This window comes from Mytilus trossulus, chromosome 11 (assembly GCF_036588685.1).
Source record: "Mytilus trossulus isolate FHL-02 chromosome 11, PNRI_Mtr1.1.1.hap1, whole genome shotgun sequence".
In the NCBI taxonomy this organism is placed as follows: Eukaryota; Metazoa; Mollusca; class Bivalvia; order Mytilida; family Mytilidae; genus Mytilus; species Mytilus trossulus.
The window spans coordinates 24040257-24062235 of record NC_086383.1 but is presented as its reverse complement, the minus strand read 5'-3'; the positions used below and the strand labels follow the sequence as shown (position 1 = coordinate 24062235).

The 21979-nt window shown below is 32.9% G+C and overlaps 1 protein-coding gene across 1 annotated transcript; it reads left to right on the top strand.

The window, feature by feature from the left end:
* Window positions 1–8320: 8320 nt before the first annotated feature.
* LOC134689873 (protocadherin Fat 4-like) lies at window positions 8321–20703 on the top strand. The gene is made up of 12 exons (XM_063549843.1): window positions 8321–8354; window positions 8798–8968; window positions 9683–9801; window positions 10572–10746; window positions 11397–11570; window positions 12687–12815; window positions 13557–13679; window positions 14600–14782; window positions 15648–15835; window positions 17723–18435; window positions 19308–19408; window positions 20366–20703. The coding sequence occupies exons 1-12, from the start codon at window positions 8321–8323 to the stop codon at window positions 20500–20502; spliced, it is 2247 nt and encodes a 748-aa protein (XP_063405913.1). The 3' UTR covers window positions 20503–20703.
* The last annotated feature ends 1276 nt before the right edge of the window (window positions 20704–21979 follow it).

The following is a 21979-nucleotide window of genomic DNA, read 5'->3' as shown; positions in this document are numbered from 1 at the left end:
ACTACCTTGACCAAAAACGTTAACGCAAATACTTTATCCTGAACCGGGAAAGACAGATAATGTAGTGGACGAACGGACGGACGGACGAAAAGACGCAAAGATCGAAAAACATAGTGCCTAAAAAATTAGGGCATACAAAGAAAATGAATTGTAATTAAGAATTAAAAAATACTCACCTGTACAAACGCTAATAATAAATATCAGCAGGATCAAACATTGAAATACATTGAATTTCATGATGACAAAAGCAGTACTCCAGTATTTGACAGCGTTAACAATATGAGTAAGACTACAATTAAATATCATACTTTATTTGGTCGATGACATTTTAAATAAATAAAATCATTTAGATTGTGAATTAACATGATTAAGGACTTCAAAAATCAATCAATGCTTTTTTTATTCAAATTGTTCAAAATAATTATATACAAACGTTATTTGTTTGCATTTGAAATCATTGTTATATTGAAAAATCATTAGCCTTAATCAAGTATCTACAGTTTCTGTATGGAAACATCATTTAACACAGAATGATAACTCCTGGTTTTGATCTATTTGTTTTACCAATAGTCTATTAGTTAAGTAAATAAAAACGACAATAGATTTCATAAGCAACTAATTTATAGTCTGTTCCAACTTCATAGGTGTAATGTATTTGTGATTAAACTAGATTAAATATTCAGGTATCTTTCATCGCGAAGAAGCATTTTCACTTGCATGTCTAAATTAATAGATCAAATATATTTTTGATAGGAAAATAGAATTCATTTTAAGTTCATCTTTATAATTCATCTTTAATTAAAGTTTCGAGTACTAATATAATGATACAAAAAAGCTAATATATGTTACAGTTTTCTTTTCTTTTACTCATCATCTGTGACGCTGCGATCAAAACAGTAGAAGCAATATATTTACAAAGTCACAAATCACAATATCTAATGCAGACGTGCATTCAAAATGAAGTAAATGATATTCTGCGTCTTAGTAGTCTATGAATCCATGCTGGTCACTGTCTTCCAAACATCGTTGTTAATATAATGGAGTTTGATGCGCCTGGCAAACAAGTGAGAGGTTTAGCTATCTATTAAAACAGGTTCAATCCACCATTTTCTACATAAGAATGAACCAAGTCAGGCATATGACAGGTGTTATCCATCCGTTTAATATGTTTGAGCTTTTGATTTTGTCATTTGATCATTTTCTCCGGAATTCGGTATTTTTTTAGTAATCTTTTAAGTAACTAAGACTGGTATCTTGTACTCTGTCATGGCGAATTTTTGTTTGACGGCCATCTCCTGCTGTGAACTAAATTATTGCGCATCATGCAAATACTCAAAACTTCTTTTAGTAGCTCCTTGGGTAGATATGGTTAAGTCTAGTCTCAATAGTTTCCTTGAAATTTAAACAAAAAAACAAGTGCTCCTTCCTTCTGGTGAATTTGATAATATAAAGTAGTACGTTTGTTGTATACTGTATATGGTTTGAAATTAAGGACACATGACTTCGATACTCAGCTCAATATGAGAATTCGAATGGTAAGATAAATGATAAAGAACTGTTTAGTGTGTACATATATGGAGTCATATATGTCAGCAGTATATTTGCAGAGCCGTCTTCTATGTTATTAATAATATGTTGAAAAAATTGTAATGGAGTTTTTTTCATCTGTTTAAAAATTTCATATTCATCTTTAATATTAATTAATATTTTGTTTTTTTTAATTTCATCAAATTTTCAGGTTCTTCTACAGTTGGTCTCGTAAAAAGAGTATTACATACTGTGATCACTACATAACGTTATTACGGAAGCCCTGGAGTGCCATGTAAAAAAAAAATTCAACTTGTGCGCACAAGTTGAATTTTTTTTTTTTGCATGGCACTCCAGGGCTTCCGTACGTTATGGTTAATTCTAAAATAAAATAAACTTCCTCCCAAGTTCCTTGGATCTTTTCACAAAAACAAATTATGATGAAAATTGATCAAAAGTTAAATGTATACTAGAGATGTGTTTGACTTTCGAATGTTATCGATTGTACATAGTAGTAAAACAATAAGAAATTAAAATACCATATATATTAAATGCTTTATTTATTTTAATTTAGCTTCAAATCAATCTAATTTAAATAAAATCTTCAATTTAATAGATTATTTCTGTATTGCTTGCTATTATAAAGTGTTGAGCGATCCGTAAACTTATTTTAAAATTAACACTGTCATTATAGACTTGTCTGCATTACAACAATACATGTAATCTAAAACTTTTGTTTTACTTTTCGTTCATTGTTCTTGTGTTTGAAATTAATTGTCCGTAAAGTGGATCCGATGTTATGTTTTACTTAATAATTTTAAATGTATTTGGTTTAATTTTTTTAAAAATCAAAGTGTCACGTTAGTGGTGAATCCAAAATGGTTACAAATTATATAAAGAGTTAGTACATTCCGAATTGTAAAGGTTTCCCACAAGAAAACATGAAATGTGTTGACATCATTGGGATTATTTTGATGTTCAGATCTTCTTATGGTAAGCATGATGATAAGATATTCGTTTAAAGGTGTGTTTTTTTTTTTTGATTACGTAAAATTGAGAATGGAAATCGGGAATGTGTCAAATAGACAACAGACCGACCATAGAACAGACAACCGTGGGTCACCTACACAGGTTTTAAATGCAGCGTCTCTTTTAATTTTGTGTTTTAAAATTTAATATCCATCAAAAAGTGTTATACTAGTAGCATCAAACGGACTTCCGATATCTTATATAAAACAACTGTGGTGCACTAACTTGTCTAGAACTGTGTTGCCGTTTATTTCAGGGAAATACAAAAAAAAGTTTGCATTTTTTTACACTGCAAGACACCTTATAACGGTTACCGTTTAAAAAAGTTGATGCTCAAAATAGACATTTTTAAAGACTGGTAGTGTTAAATGTGCAATGGCAAATATTACAGACATAAACAAAAATTACTTATTTTAATACCAAATGTATACGGATCCTCCTTTAGAGTATCTTGAAAATGACACATCCAATATTTAAGGCTTATGGATGGTAAATACACAGTGAAAAAATATTTCAATATAAAAAAAAAGAAGTTTTGGTATGATTTTCAATTTACATGTACTAAGACGTTTCGGCAAATACAAAGACGGTAAAAAAGTTCTCGTTGTGGATAGATATTTTTTCTAAATAAATATTCTGATCCCCAATTTGATGTGAAAAAAAACAACATTTTGGTCAAGCAGATGACAAACAAAAAATGTCCTGAATTTCCTTATACCTTATAGTGTTAAATACTGAGAGAAAAGAAAATACTATTATTGATTGCATCACAAAAACTAAATAAATATTTTCGCGCTGAGACCCTCCCCCCCCCCTCTCCCCCTCCCCCGTTTTTTAGAAGTTACTGGTGGTTTCCTAACCACTTTTTAACTATATTTTGTAGCATTTAGTAAATGTACACTAACAGGAGAGATAATAGGTAACAATCCTGTAACCTCGTTTGCGTCAACTATTACAACTACTGGTAGAGGTTATCTATTGGAGGACGAGATTTACCAGGTCACGTGTTGTGGTTCTATAAGTCGATGGGAAATATGGACGAACAGTGGAGGGACAGTTCAATTACAGATATGGCGAAAAACTGGAACATACTCGTATACGCTTAAAGGAAAGAATGAATTAACAGCAGGTTAGAGTAAAAACAACGACATACTATCAAAATCATTGCATATCATAAAATCATGACATATTAATATATAAACCATGACTATCATCAAAACTATGGCACACTATCAAAACCATGACCTATAATCAAAACCATGACATACTATCAAAACCATGGCATATAAAAAAAAATGAGGCATAAAAAAACATGTAGGCCGTATGGTGACCTATAGTTGCTAATGTCTGTGTCTTTTTGGTCTCTTATGGACAGTTGTCTCATTGTTAATCATACCACATTTTCTTTTTTATATGACATATTATAAAAAAAAACATTTCAATATTTTCCATCTGGAGGCTACATGTATAAAGACAAAGTGTGTATCCTTTGAGCAAATTACATTTCCATGTTATAATTACCTTATAAGTAAGGGTATTTTTTGTGTATTTTTTTTTATATACATTATGTAAATGTTTTATAAGAGGTGAGACTTACATAAGATAATTGTTTTGTCTTGTCTTGTCTACGACAAAAGCTCAAGGTACAATTACTCTTGATATTTTTTCTCTATTTTACATAAACATTAAGTATTCATCATATTTACACATTCCTTTTTTATTTTTTGTTGTTTTTGTACTGCTATTTACACTTAGTATTTATAAAAGATCAATGTGTGTATACTTTTTTTTCAAATGCAGGCGCTGGTGGATCTCACACACTAGATGTCGCTTCGGTTGACAGAATATCTGTACAACATGGGGATATGATAGGATGGTAGGTGTATACAATAATGGAATTTACTATTTGGAGTGACAATTTTAAACATCTTAAGGAACTTAGGATAAATTATGTGATTCTGATGCATGGTCCGTTTTGAAGGATGTCAATAATTATTTGTTTTCGACTCACAACATGAGCATATAATTTTATCAAACAAAAGTTTCACACGGGAAATCTCTTTACTAACATTCATGAGAAAAGAGACGATCTTTCGTTCCTTTTTCGAACGATAATGTCCCTTTAGCCGCTTATCAAACTGTAGAAGGATGTAAATTTAACACAGTAGTTTTACTTGTTATAATTAGCTTCAAACTGGCTATCAGTAGCTGTGAGTGCACTTATATGACAGGCACTTTGTCTATTGTTTGTGTATCTCTTGCATGTTCGGATTTAATTTAAGTCAACTACGTTTTAAAGTTTGCTTATGTGTTGTGCATTTTCATCACTATGTCAGGTTAGGAAAGGTCATTTGCTTACAAACATGCTAAACTCGATCACAATCATTCTTTATGCACCTAGTACCACAAGCCAAGAACCATAAGTGCAGGATTGTCATTGGGTCGTGTAAATATGAATATATAAAAAAGAAGATGTGGTAGGATTGGCAATGAGACAACTCTCAAAAAGGGACCGAATAACACATACATTAACAATTATAGGTCACCGTACAGCCTTCAACGATGAACAAAGCCAATACCGCAAAGTCAACTATAAAAGTTCCCAAGAATAACTTGGCAATGTAAAACAATTCAAACGAGAAAACTAACGGCTTAGTTGTACAAAAAATGAAATAACTAGTCCGCCGATTTCCTCATTTTAAAAGTTTTACATTTTTCATGTCGGGGCCCCTTATAGCTGACTATGGTATGTTTTTGTCATTGTTGACGGCTTACGACCACTTTATTTCAAATCTGGGGAATAGTTTTTTTAATGGCAATCATATCACATCTACTAATTTTTATATCGAAAATAACATGGAAACTGCATGTGAACACATCACACATGGAAACTGCTTGTGAACACATCACATATAGAATCTGCATGTGAACACATCACACATGGAAACTGCATGTGAACACATCACACATAGAAACTCCATGTGAACACATCACCTATAGAAACTGCGTGTGAACACATTACCTATAGAAATGCATGTGAACACATCACACATAGAAACTGCATGTGAAAACATCACACTAAGAAACTGCATGTGAACACATTACACATGGAAACTGCATTTGAACACACCACATATAGCAACTGCATGTGAACACATTACACATGGAAACTGCATGTGAACACATCACACATAGAAACCGCATGTGAACACATCACACATAGAAACTTCTGTGAACACCTCACACACAGAAACTGCATGTGAACACATTACACATGGAAACTGCATGTGAACACATCACACATATAAACTGCATGTGAACACATCACACATAGAAACTGCATGTGAACACATCACATATGAGAACTGCATGTCAACACATCACCCATAGAAACTGCATGTGAACACATCACCCATAGAATCTGCATGTGAACACATCATCCATAGAAACTGCATGTGAACACATCACGCATGGAAACTGCATGTGAACACATTACATTTGAGAACTGCATGTCAACACATCACCCATAGAAAATGCATGTGAACACATCACTCATAGAATCTGCATGTGAACACATCACACATGGAAACTGCATGTTAACACATCACACATATAAACTGCATGTGAACACATCACCTATAGAAACTGCATGTGAACACATCACCCATAGAAACTGCATGTGAACACATCACTCATAGAAACTGCATGTAAACACATCATCCATAGAAACTGCATCTGAACACATCACTCATGGAAACTGCAAGTGCACACATCACACATATAAACTGCATGTGAACACATTACACAAGGAAACTGCATGTGAACACATAACACATGGAAACTGCATGTGAACACATCACACATAGAAACTGCATGTGAATAAATTACCCATAGAAACTGCATGTGAACACATCACATATGGAAACTGCATGTAAACACATCACACATAAAAATAGCATGTGAACATATCACACATAGAAACTGCATGTGAACACATAACACATAGAAACTGCATGTGAACACATTACACATATAAACTGCATTTGAACACATTACACATGGAAACTGCATGTGAACACATTACACATGGAAACTGCATGTGAACACATCACACATAGAAACTGCATTTGAATAAATTACCCATAGAAACTGCATGTGAACACATCACATATGGAAACTGCATGTGAACACATCTCACATAAAAATTGCATGAGAACATATCACACATAGAAACTGCATGTGAACACATAACACATAGAAACTGCATGTGAACACATTACACATGGAAACTGCATGTGAACACATTACCCATGGAAATTGCATGTGAAAACATCACACATAGAAACTGTATGTTAATAAATTACCCATAGAAACTGCATGTGAACACATCACACATGGAAACTGCATGTGAACACATCACACATAAAAATTGCATGTGAACATATCACACAAAGAAACTGCATGTGAACACATAACACATAGAAACTGCATGTGAACACATAACACATAGAAACTGCATGTGGATACATAAAACATAGCAACTGCATGTGGATACATCAGATTTGATGTTGAAAGCTATATGAATGAAATCACCGATCACATATTTCTCTCAGTTTTAATAGTTTGGTCGATGATGAAATATAGTTTAGTTATTTTTTTCGGCATTCTTATAATCTTCAGGCAGTTTAGTTATAATAGTCAATATGTTTTGGGAGTTCTTCCCTCTCTATGATACTTCTGTCTGTCCGCACGGAATAAAATGAATGTCAACAGTTGTGGTCTTGTTCCTTTGACACTTTTCCCATTGCCATTCTCCATTTCATTGTTTCCCATTACAATTAAGATGAATCCGATTGTAAACTTGTTTCCTCGAACAGACATGATAATCATGGTTTACTTTTATAAATTGTGACTTGGATGGGGAGTTGGCTCATTGACACGCATACCATACATTCTATAATAATTGATGCAGGTTATTTGCAAAATGATTCCAGAGCACAAAAAATTAAGTATGCAACCTTTTCTTACAACTTAATCCTGAAAAAAATATATAAATGTTTTACATTATATCATTATTTCATCTATCATTTGTTTCCCTAGGTATGCGTCACCAAATATCATAATGCATACTGCTTCAAGTGGATATCCAGTCACAAATCGTCGCTCATCATCGATAACGGACTTAGCTGTTGGCAGTATTTATGACTGGGCTTCTGAAAATACCTTTTCAACTGCACTTAAATTTGCAATAAAGGCAACGACAATTGCAAGTATGTATTGTATTCAAGTTATATTGTTTATGGATTCTAGATACTTAAATTATTCTGCTAACCGGCTTATAAAATAATTTCACATACTTTGTAATTGATTTTAAAAAATAAATTGATAAAAGTGAGAACAGAAATGAGGAATGCGTCAAAGAGACAACAACCCGACCATAGAGCAAAAACACAGACGAAGTACCCTGATGCATCATAACCGTAACCCCCCCTTGAAAACAAATAAGCACTGTTACATTCAATGTTCTGTTTGAATTGTGACTGTTAAAGTCGAGTTTGTGAGTACAACGACCCCGCCCCCCCCCCCCCCCGCACCCCTTTGGAAATTTCTGGCTACGGGCCTGTGCATTTATCAATAAAACATTTATAATTGCACACATGTTGAAGGAAAACAATGTCTAACCGATTTGATCAAGAAACAGAAATTTTCATCACCAAAACTTTTTAAATTTTGTTTATGCAAAATGTTCATAAATAATTTTAAAATGGAGAATGAACTTCTATCAAGAAAACAAAATAGTAAAGGGCACGATAACAGAATTTCCGTTTATTTTTATGTTTTTTTTTAAATTCACGACTTGTAAACTGTAAATATATTGAAATGACATGAATTTTATTAAATCAATATGTAATGTACAATGTACATGTACCTGTGAATTATTCTGAGAAATTAAAAGGCTTATTCCGCAACAAATATTAATGCATAACTCGGATGCAAATCACGAGAGTTACAAAACATGCTAAAATGGTGTATTCTTTTGACGTACATGTATCAGTCTCATTGAAACCTCGTTCTGAAATTATTTCTAAAACATGTGATACAAATGAATGAAAAATTTCAGTGAATTAAAAAAACATTTTAACTAAACATTAGTCTGTGTAAAAATTGTAGTGTTTGGATAATATAAAAAATCAAATCTGAAATAAAAACAAATCAATACAGTATAATTTTCATACTCTAGGTACAGTACCAACATTTACAATTGGAACCGCAGAGGCTGTGTCGATAGATGACATCACACCAGCAGAGACAAATATCCTGTCCCTTATTGTTTCCGACGATGGTGGGGACACCATTGTGTATTCGACAAAGGCGAACGACAACCCATATTTCTACGTCGATACTAATAATGGTAATATAGTAAAACTGGTATGATGATTTGGTCAAGACAGCATGTGGCTATAATAAACGAGATGATCTTTCTCTGTATCTATTATTTTAATATAAGCCCTTTTTGCTAAAAACTCTGTTTTTTTTCAAGTTTTGCATGGTGATGTGACATCTGCAAAATGTTGGTGCTATCGTATGTTTCATTTATCAAGTCTACTATCGTATGCTATCAAGTCTCACAACATTTAAGAAATGAATGCTTCTTTTTTTCACTTTAACTTGTGTGTAAATTCAGAGGTAATCTGTATTCTATGTAATGCATATCCTCTGGACCATGCTTTTGACTTTACTCCCATTTAATTCCGTCATTTACATGCATGAAATAAAAATTATTTTCAGGGTTGATATTTTCATATCAGCAGGTGTCAATCTGTAAGGATACAGGTAAATTTTATGTAGCGGTTTCAAAGATAGGTAGTCTCCGAATGTGTTATTTGTTATAATATCATAAACCCTTAATAGTTTATAAAATGTAGCAATATGACTCACATAGTCTGATTTTCAATTGTTTGCTAAATAAGTCTTTGGTAAAGGCGTGTCAGTTTATCATTCGATGTCATTCGTCATAAGTCGGCCGATTCCGTACCAGTAGCGGATTTACCCGCAGATTGCCGATTGCATTCACTGTATGAACAACAATGTATAATCATGATTGAAATGTTTATTCTTTTTTTAGGCCAAGTGAAGACTTTACAGACAAACATACCAGAAGGCACTTATACTATCACACCAATGGTTACAGATGACTGCTATAATACAGCTACAACAGTTGTTACAATAACAGTAGAAAATGTGGTAAGAATTAAAAACCAATAATTCTTATTTCCAATATAATGGTCTTTAAGCAGAATGCATGTAGTCGTATCTAATAAAAATACATTATTCTTTTGTCTTCATTTATTACAGACTTATTGTAAACCAAGACCTTATACATTTCTGGATATAACAAAAATGGGCGTTGGTATCCCCCCCCCCCCCCCCAACTTTTGTTTTACTTAAAGTTTCTGCATATCTCTTCAACGGTTTGTGACCTTTGTCAAATTTTATTCGGCATGCACATATCATTATTCATGACATTCAGTCAGAATTGAAAAAAATAAATACAGTGAAGTGAAATACTTACCATCATCCTAAATTAGAATTAAGGGGATATATATATTTTGATCAGAAAACGAAAAACATATCAAATATGCATTACTTGTAAATAATGGTAAATGGCAAAATCATTAATTTCATAGTTTTTTCTTTGATTTCAAGTATTTAGAAAAGATGAACAAAAACAAATATTTTACACAGCAACAAACGACAACAACTAATTACAAGCTGCTGACTTGGGGCAGGCCCATGCATACATAATGTTGCTAGCCGCTGGCTTAAACTCGCTTGAAGGCACCAACACTTCCCTAAACCTGGGACAATGGTGTAATACTACAACACAAGAGCTGCAATGTAAAGAGAACAACCATACCAGCCCAAAAGACGATATTGTAACTTCATGATACAGTGTATAGTATACCATGCAATCATTACTATCAAGCCTAAATATACCTTTTCTGCTATTATAGGCCATTACTTCTGGTGGATTTACTGGAACTTCAGTAACTATTTCTCAAGATGATTATTTGGAAAAAAATCTAACGGATATTCTAATAACAGAACCAAATGACGGTTATTATTGTTACCTGACCAGTTCTGCTAGTTTTCCATTTAGTGTCAGACAGGCCAATAGCTTATCTCCAGGTAAATGTACACTTTAATGCTTGCAATATCCTTACACGCATGAAATACTCGATACTTGAACCTACATTTTTCAATGCATTCTTCGTCTATATATTTACAAAGGATTTTGCCTTGAAGTTAAATTTTTAACTATATGATAGTTTTAGTCTTTGTGTTTGAAATTATGTATTACCTTTTAATATTAATGTTGATGTTGCTCTTTGGGTTTCGAACGTGTTTCCCTTTTTAGAGAGATAATGACTATTTTTAGCTAAAATATACATGTATTATAATGTAAATTACTAGTAATAATAAATAAAAAATATACGTAATGTAGTACACCCGTTAAGAGTTAAAATACGTGTGTGGCTATCTGTGCGGACGAGCATGAGCCGTTGCTCGTGGCTTTGCAAAGGGACGAAAGTCTTGACCTTTTTGTAATGACTAAACAAACAGTCATGTCCGAAATCATCAAACATGTTGACATAAAACTTAGGTCGCTGCATTTCACGATATCGATTTCTTAATATCTTTTATCTTTGATCGTACCTTCTTGAACATTTATTTTTCAAGAGTATATTTAAAAAAATCAGAACCAGTTTGGAAGAATTTTGATTTTTTCTATCGTCAATCAGACATGTCTGTATTTTATATCTATTGCCTCCTTTTAGGTTATACATTATACCTTCAAGATTGGCCAGAGTTAAACGCAGCAACGACACCAAGTTATACATTAACTGCGGAATGTATAGAAGCGCATTCTGCATCACCCGCTAGTGTTAGTGTTGGTTCCTTTACAGTAAATGTTTCACCAAATAGTGGTCCGTCAATGGCTACTGCAACAGGTAAATTTACTTCAGTCATAAATTTAAAAAAACCTTTTAACAGCCAAATTTGACATGCGGTTGATTTTGATATTTATTAATGTCCCCTATGATCATTTAGTCCGCATCTACATGTAATTGAGTACTTATAGAGTTTTTGCTTTCAAGTTTTAATTAAGCGTTCGTTACGAAATGAAATCTTGAAAAGCGCTTTAGACACAAGATATATATGAATTGCTATCTTCTTTTTTTTTTATTTTATTAAAGCTTTATTTCATGTTTTTCCATTTTTTCCATTAAAGAAAAGATTTAATTATACATACAATTGAGAATGGAAATGGGGAATGTGCCAAAGAGACAACAACCCGATCATAGAGCAGACAACAGCAGAAGGTAACCAACAGGTCTTCAATGTATTTCATACATAGACTGTCCTTTTTTTTTACGTCAACATGTAAAAAAAAGTCCTTTCTTTAAAGGAGTAGGTCCGGTAAGACCTCTTTTTGGCCCCAAAAATAGCGGTTTTACAAAATTGTTGAAATGTAAACTTTTACTTAGTTAATGGATAGCAGAATGGTTCTGCTACATAAATATGGGCTGTTTTTTACACTACAATGAACATATATTGGGTACTAGCACCGTGAAGTCGTGCTAAATTACTGAAATCTTCATAATTCCATCATTTTAGTTAAATTTTAGACGGTTTCCGGGTAAAACGAAAGTGGCCGCATTCGTGTTCATCCAAAATATTGAAATGGAAGTTGTATTGGATGATAATACATAACATATGTAAAGATTGAGGATGAACACGGATGCGGCCACTTCCGTTTTTGACAAAAACCTTCTGAAAAGTGACATTTTTTCGGATATTTGTTAGATTTTCCATATTTGAGCTTGAATCGGATCATTTTTAATGACTTAATAAGTTAAAATCTTGCACATAAACTAATTGAATCATATGAAATAGACACTTAAGTGTTTAAACAGTGGTCAAAATCTTTCGTCAGATGAAACTGAAATTTGAGGCCAAAATCGGTCCTTACCGGACCTACTCCTTTAATTATCCGTTCTCAAAAGTACATCATTTTCAGAATGACTACTAAGTCATCAAGCTCATGCTATTTATTTTTACCGTAGCCACGGCAACGCTTGACGCCATTACCGATTGGACTGGTACCTTGGTTTATACTGTAGTTGCTTCAGATCCAGAAAATGATCCATTTACATTTACCCTTGCTGGTGGAGGACCATTCACAATAACTGACGGTAAGATAGCATATCAAATAGTCGCAAAAGATTAGTATTTCATTTTTAGCGTAGAAACAATTAAAATGCGACCGTTGCAAAAGTTGTTGCATTGATCTATCTTTTTGCTACGATTATTCGTCCTTATTAATAATATTTTTATTTTGCGTTCCTTGATCTTATCATCAATCAATCGTCAAGCTTAGGCTGAGACAGAAACAAGGTGGCGAGTCATGTAGGAACTTATTTATACAGAGACTTATTTTGGAGGACTTATTTCTTTACGAAGGTCTCTTTTTCTCTCTGGGGATTTTGGCTTCCTCAACCAACAAAAACTGACCACAACGAAATAGCACGATAGTGCTGAAATGGTAATTAAACACCAAACAATCAATAAGTTAATCAATCTTATTTATTTGCATACCACAATATGTATCTGATCTTGAAATCTACCGATAGTGTTCTATTCCTGATTGCGAAATTTTAATTCAGCGTGGATTCCCATGACAACTGATCCTTGTATAAAACGAGACACCTATACATACCTGTACATGACCCAGTCTCGCTCCTTTTTGAACGCATGTGTCAGTTTTCCTCGGGCGTTCCTGATGAAGGTAAATCCAGAAAAGCGTTTCGGACGCAAGAAAATATTAGACTTGTTGTTTTCAATCTTTGTTTATTATAATTTAAAACATCATTAAACTATATTATTGCCTGTAAACATAATAAGCATAACATATCGCTTTCAAAACAATTTTTCAGCTGGTAAGATAGTATTGACAGAAAATCTTGTACGTCATGGTCAGGGTAGTTATACACTTACTGCAACTGTAGCAGATAACCGTGGTAACTCTGATGCAACGACAGTAACTGTTACCATTAACAGTAAGTGGTGTTATCTTTGATATATAATCTATGGGAAAAGGTGGGTTGGTTGGTAACATGGGATATATGAACCATAAGGCAAACAAAAACACGAAATGTCAGCATTTAATTTGCAATACAAGATGACTTTTTGTAATTGTTGATAAAGTTTGAAGAAGAAGAAAAAGAATTTGAAAAATGAATTTATCTTTACAGAAAATCATTAGATACATACTAAATAATGGTAATTGATAATTCCATAAAGTTAAATTTTGAGTTAATTCAGTAATTTAATCAAAATTCGAAACTAGCGATTACTTTTTTATTAATTGTCTATCAACGCAATGATGCTACTTGGCTGAATCTCATCTAAGAGATATCGCTCTTTGATGAGTTTGTAGATTAGAAACACTTAATTGGTTATACAACTATCGATAATATATACAAAAATCAACCCAACATTCACCCATTTATTTAGTGCTTCTTACTTTGTATGTCAATGATAGAAACATCGACCCGATGTCACATATTTACTAACTTGTTCCGACTTTATATGTTAAAGATAGAAATGTTGACCCGACGTTTACCAATTTACTTATTTGTTCTGACTTTATATGTGTCCTGTTAAATTGTTATACGATGATGACTCATGTTCCCATATTTTGACTATTTTATTGATTGTGACTGTTTATTTAACGCATCATGTAAATGTAACGGAATTTGATGAGACTGTTATTAATGTGAGAGGGTTAGCGCTATAGAACCAGGTTTAATCCACCATTTTCTACATTTGAAAATGCCTGTACCAAGTCAGGAATATGACAGTTCTTGTCCATTCGTTTTTGATGCGTTTTGTTTTTTTTGATTTTGCCATGTGATTATGGACTTCCCAAATTGATTTTCCTCTGAGTTCAGTATTTTTGTGATTTTACTTTTTAAAGATAGAAATGTGGACCCAACATTCACCAATTTACCTACATCCGAAAGTATCACAGAAAACGTAGCCGTTGGAACGACTGTATTCCAGCCTGTTGCAGCAGATACTGACGTCACTGATGTTCTTGAGTATTATGCACAATTTAATCCATCGTATGGCGCCAAATTATTTACAGTCAATCCAAATAGTAAGTAATAATTGAAAGGAAGAACTGAAATGCAAACATGCTCTTTTACCTTTTTATTTGAAAGCTTACATACTTATTCTTTGGCAATTATACCTTCTATTTTGATTGTTTACACCATTCAAAATTTTGGAAGTAAGAGACAAACTGATGTTGATTGGTCGGGAAAAAAATCATTACATGCAGTACATGGTAAAATTAAAAACAAGTTGATAAACAATAATGACTCAAATTATCACATACTATTTACTTTAAAAAGGAAATGGTCAAAGGTTCAAGATCATACATTTGGGAAGAAAACTTCTATAAAAGATGATAAGCTAATGTATTGGATAAAAATTGACCAGCGGTTTAGCGTAACGTGGACATTTAATAAGAGAAGTGTATGGCGAAATACATTCCTTAACACTATACATATTTTCCATCACTAAAATAGCAGCAATAAACATTTTAATAAAAAAAAAATCATACTACTTGAAATTGATAGGACTGTCATTCATGCGAGAGGTTTAGCTAGCTATAAAACTAGATTTAAAACAAAATTTTCTACATAAGAACATGCCTGTACTGAGTTAGGAATATGACAGTTGGTATCCATTAGTTTGATGTATTTGAGCTTTATATTTTGCCATTCGGTTAGGGTCGTTTCTTTTTGTGTTTTCCTCAGAGTTCATTATTGCCATTATTTTTTGGTTTTAATTTTCACTTCAAATTTCTCCATGTTAATATCGATAGATAATTATAAGAAGATGTAAACAATGTCTCCGTTTTCAGGGTTTTATGTAATTTTGTTGAATAATTCCTTGCATTACAATTAATTTTCAATATAGTTTTCAAACTAAATTCTATATATGTCGATGTATTATAGCTGGAGAAGTCTTGACCGCAGCAAATATTGATTATGACGTCATCGGTGACCCTTCCATTGCTATTTTCATCACAGTTTCTGACGGAAAATGGTTTGACACGCAACGTTTGATTGTAAATATTGGCAATGAAAATGAAACCCCAGTAATAGCACAAAAATATTTCAAAATTATGAGAGACGAGGGAGTGGTGAGTTAACATTATTTGTTTTTGTTTAAACGCCAATTTTAAGAAAACAAACATTACTAGTCAATTAAGATTAAATTCGAGTGTACCAGCTCGAGCTGGGATAGAACTGACAACCTCAGTGCTGACTGGCTAGTAATTGCAGTAGTAACTGCTAAGATCACTTGGCCACTGAGGCCTCTCCATTAAATAAAAACAAATAATGATATCGTCTTACAAATGCAAATATATTACAATACGTATAGAGGAAGTACACTGTATTACTGCCAATGGGACAAAGATCCACATTTTTCTAGAAAGTGAATGTACACAATTTTAAACAACTGTCTGCCATTCAACAATTAGAAAAAAACAATACCGTATATGATATAGTCGGCAATAAAAGACCCGACATGAAAAATGTGAATCAATTAGATTGAAAAAACTTATGATCGTAATAACGATAAATATTATTCGAATATCAAATATATATTTTTATTATTATGATACCTAATATAAACGGTGTACTGATGTTAACCAACCTGATTTGATTCCAAATATTTAATTTTTTCTGCAACTGCATTAGATAAAATATACAAGTCACATAAAAAAAACTCACATACGCAACACGACGGGTGCCGCATTTGGGGCAGGATCTGCGTACTCTTCCGGAGCACATGAGATCACCCCTAGTTTTTTGCGGGGTTCGTGTTGTTTATTCCTTAGTTTTCTATGTTGTGTCATGTGTACTATTGTTTTTCTGTTTGTCTTTTTCATTTTTAGCCATGGCGATGTCAGTTTGTTTTAGATTTACGATTTTGACTGTCCCTTTGGTATCTTTCGTCCCCCTTTTATCTGATTTTCAATCAATAAATTGAAGCAAGAAGATGTTTGGTTAACGATTAACAGACATCAACCAATCGCAATAGAAACAATATATATTTATCCATAAAAGAGGGGTGAAGGATACCAGAGGGACAAACTCATAGATCGAAAATAAACTGATAACATCATGGCTAAAAATGAAAAAGACAAACAGACACAACACAGAAAACTAAAGGCTAAGAAGCAAGAACCACCAAAAACTCTTGAAGGGTTGTTTATATTATTAATAACCCGGTAAAGAGTCTAATCCGAATGGTCACATTCTGCAAAAGAGCCTTCCGTTTAAAAGATGTATGTTTTTTCAATATCTATAATTTGGTCATTTTTATAAATTTCCTGTTTACGAAACTTTGATTTTTTCGAAAAACCAAGGATTCTTTTTAGCCCATGCATAGATTACTTTAGCCGTATTTGGCACAACTTTTTGGAATTTAGAATCTTCAATGCTCGTCAGTCAACTTTGTACTAGTTTGGTTTTATGAATATTTTGATATGAGCGTCACTGATGAGTCTTATGTAAACGAAACGCGCGTCTGGCGTACTAAATTATAATCATGGTACCTTTGATAATTATTTACACCACTGGGTAGATGCCACTGCTGGTGGAAGTTTTGTCCCAGAGGGTATCACCAGCTCAGTAGTCAACACTCCGGTGTTGACATGAATATCAACAATGTGGTCATTTTTATAAATTTCCTGTGTACAAAACTTTGAATTTTCGAAAAACTAAGGGTTTTCTTATCCGAAGCATAGATTACCTAAGCCGTATTTAGTACAACTTTATGGGTGGATCTTTAATGCTCTCTATCTTTGTACTAGTTTGATTTTATAAAATAGTGTATATGAGCGTCACTAATGAGTCTTTTGCAGACGAAACGCGCGTCTGGCGCACCAAATTATAATCCTGGTACCTATGATAACTATTTTCTTTATTATGTTTGCATTGAAGCTATTGTTACATGGAATAAAAATTTAAAACCAACAGCATATACGATTTGAAATTAAAACTCATTTGATATTTTACAGTCTGGCGATTCCTTTCCTGTGATACGTTACGATGTTGAAGATCCGGACATAGCTTCAGTGAATGATGTTATGATATATACAAAGGATTGTGGAGCTGACAACAGCAGGGTGGCCATTTCATCATCTACAGGAGTTTTCTCCTTTAACGGAGATTACGACCTGGACGACGCATCAAACCCAACAGATTTTACCTGTACCGTCACAGTGACTGATAGTGGTGGATTAACTGACACGTGCATCGTTGACGTGCGTGTTGATTATGTAAACGAGTTTACTCCAACATTTACCCAATCGTCGTATGATATAACTGTTTTATATACAGAATTAGTCGGTACAATTATTCTTTCTGTCAGTGCCTCTGATCAAGATTTAGGCGATCACGGGGATTTTTATTATGAAATTATCAACGCTGAAAAATTGTTTGGAATATTTCAAAACGGCAGTATTTTTGTGAATACAGATCTAATTATACATTATCCGAATGGACACGTGGTATTTATGACAGTAAAAGCCGAAGACACTGGTGGCTTGTTTTCAACAATTACAGTAAATGTAACCATCCCATCATCAATTGTAGAAAGTACGACCACAGAAAAGCCATTAACTTTCTTCGAGTACCAGATGAACATGGTTGCATATGAAATTGCAGCAGCAGTAGTCGCAGCTTGTTTACTGGTATCGATATTTTTTGCATGCAGATATATAAGGAGAAAGTAAGATTTAATTTTTCACCATGTTTACAATGATGTCTTTATATGTAGCTGATTAGTTAGACTATAACACGTGATAATGTACATAACATCATATTCCCCTCTGATTATCGTACCAACCTCTCGCGATTTAGACTATGACATGTGGTTCATATATCGTTTAAGCACCTTTGAAACAGCGTCATCTCAGTTATAAAGGCAAAATATGAAAAAAAAAATGAGCAATTATCATCTTTACAAGGCGTAAATTGTATTTCATTTTGATTAGAATAACTTGTTTGGTACATGTCAATTGGAAAAAAAAACACAAAACACATATTGTTATTAATATAAACATTACAATGCCAGCTTTTGATTGGATGGTACTAGTGAGATAATTCACTCCAGCACATGGTTCAAAGAAAGACAGTCATTTCTGTTTCATAGAATGTAAAAATAAAGAAATGTATCTGCTACATTTACAGTTATTTTCTTATAGTATAAATGTAAACTTGTTATATATACGAACATGACTTTATATTCAAAAACTTTCAGTTTAAAATTCAAAAGACAATAATAATGACTCATTTTTAGTTTGTAAGCCGGATTTGTTTTCTCTAAATCGATTTATGACCGAATTTCAAACAACTATATACTACTCTTGCCTTTATATAGTACATTCAGCATAATACGTTTCATAATACATAGCTGAAAGGGAGATACAACAGATAGGTACCTCTCAAAACACATCGTTAACCTTGGATTTGACTCCGAATACCAACATACTCTATCATATTATAAACTAGCTTTTCCGCTATTTATATGATAGCTTAAAGAAACAATTTTCATTCACAGCCATATATATTTACCTTTGTTTACCATTTTCATTTTTGCAGACCTCCTGTGACTGAGGTTAAGCCATTAACTTTGCCGCAAGTACCTGAAAATAAGGCTAAAAAGGGAATCGTAGACAACATGGACAAGTCGAATGAACATGGTAATAACATTGATAACATAGATGAATCAACTGTTTATTGTAAACTAGTGATTCGTCGTATTTTCTTCTTGTTCTTCATTTATTGTTAGAACTGTACTAAAAAGATATATAAAGATGTGATATGAATGCCAATGAGACAAATCTCCATCCAAATAACAATTTATAAAAGTAAACCATTATAGGTTAATGTACGGCCTTCAACATGGAGCCGTGTCTCACACCAAACAGAATTCTATTAAAGACCCAAAAAATTATTCAAACTAACGGTCTTATCTATATAAAAAACGAGAAACGAGAAATAAACGCTGTTAAATAATCCGTGTCGAATTTTCTTCCAATGGTGATAAATGATCCATCTTAATCCATTGATAGTATCGTTTGATTCAGAGTGTTAACAAATAAGCTTTTGAATTCAATTTTGGAATTTAGCTAGATTTACCAAGCCCTGATCAAAGATCAAAGATGGCTTATATTTGAGTTCGGCAGACGCATGTTTTGTCTACAAAAGACACTTAAACGTAAACGTAAGAAGGTTACATAGAATGTACGAATGCGCAATATTGAATTTATAAAAATTTTCTTTTTTTTTAAACATTTATTTCACTAAGTGTCCATAATTTTAAAAAATATTTCTTCGGTGTGTTCGGAGCCCGGTATGAAAGCATTTGAAACTTCTTGTAAATATCTCACAATTTTTGAACCCAATCGTTTGCTCTTCGATTCGTTATCGGTAATATTTACCAATTTGTATAGGCTATCTTTACGAGTCTTTAAAAACATATTTTATTTCGCATTATTGAATAGACTAAAGACAATATCGACATTTAAAACAATTTACTACAATTGCTTGTTCAACCTAGACATTTTGAATTCAAATTAAATTATACATGTATGCTTTGTCATATCGTTTATTTCGATGTATAATTATAAATTCAGTGTTTCTGTTTTCCATTTTAGGGGATGGCAACAGTGTGAACAACACTCCGTCAAATAATGAAGAACCTCAAATTCGTGTTAAACCATTGTTTAACATAGAAGGCCCCAGGACAGCGGATGGAGGAATGCGGAGTCCTCCACCGGCATATAACCTATAATGTTACTAATGTCTTCGGGATCTGTTTTATTTGTATCTAAAATTTAATATAAATGATGTCAAATGATGTAGTAACCTTCTGATTACCACACGCTTAACAATATTAAAAGAGAAAAAAATCATATAGTAAATCTAACATTTAAAACAAATAGTGTCAACCGCTTACGGACACAAGAAATTCAGTCTATATGACTACTGGTAAGGTGAAAACAGATAATGTACTGGTATCTTAACCTCTATTATATAACATTGTGCACGCATCTTTGCAAACAATGCATGTTAACATTAAAAACATTAAACCCGGATTGCTGGTTACTTTTTGAATGTGCCGTTTGCTTATTGTTGTTAGTTCATACTTGTGCTTTGTATTGTTTTTTAGTCTGAAATTATTAACTGATCAATTTTCTTGTACGGATAAACAATGGCAATATTCAACAGCCCTTGTTGATTTCGTGTCATTCTGGAAAAAACACTGTTTATCGAATGTAATCAATCGCTGCTTTTATCTTAGAATAAGCAGGACGACGTATATTACTAGATTAGAAGATGATTGTGATTTCACTTTTGCTTTGCTAAATAGGATCCGTCTTATTTACATTTAGTTTAGTTTTAAGGGTTGTAATTGTTGAAATTGATAATGGATGTATAGCTGTATCATTTTAGCAGTGATTGTTTCCATCCCTATTGTCACAACAAATTAAAAGTTTTTACTATCATATTTGGTCATGTACGCATTCTGGTCGATTTACATCAATCGAAACTAGATACATTGTACGTTACTGAATGGTACTGAATATACTTTTATGACTTCCAAAATAAGAGTGAAGCAACGGATACCAATGGACAGCAAATCACATGAGTTACCGAATGTTAAGATCATTGGTATCAGTGAAACTAACTGAAGTTGTTGCAGTCCATGATTAGTGTAAACTACATATCAAAGGTACCATGATTATAATTAAGTACGACAGACGCGTGTTACGTCTACACAAAACTCATCCTTGACGCTCAGATTAAAATAGATATAAAGCTACAAATGTAAACAAGTCCAAAGTTGAAGAGCATCGAGGACCCCAAATTCCAAAATGTTGTGCGGAATTCGGTTAAGGTAAACTACTCCTGTGATAAGAAAATCACTAGTTTTTCGAAAAAATATATGTGTTTCCTTTTTAAAATCAAACCGTTATATACAAAAAGTGTTTTAACCTTCCACTGATTTATTATACATGCTACTACATCAATAAAAAATATCTGCATGAAAGGTTTTTACAGAATAATTGTGCGCTAAGAAATTTCGATAATTTTAAAGAAAACAAAGTGAAAAGAATGTGTAACACCAAAAGATTATCGTCATTTGTTCAGATTCATCACAATTCTTTGTACAAAACCTCATTTCGTTTTGCACCATTCACCATATGCATTCCAGTTACACTAAACACGTGTACCTAGTAAGTGTACACCCTTCAAGGACCATAACT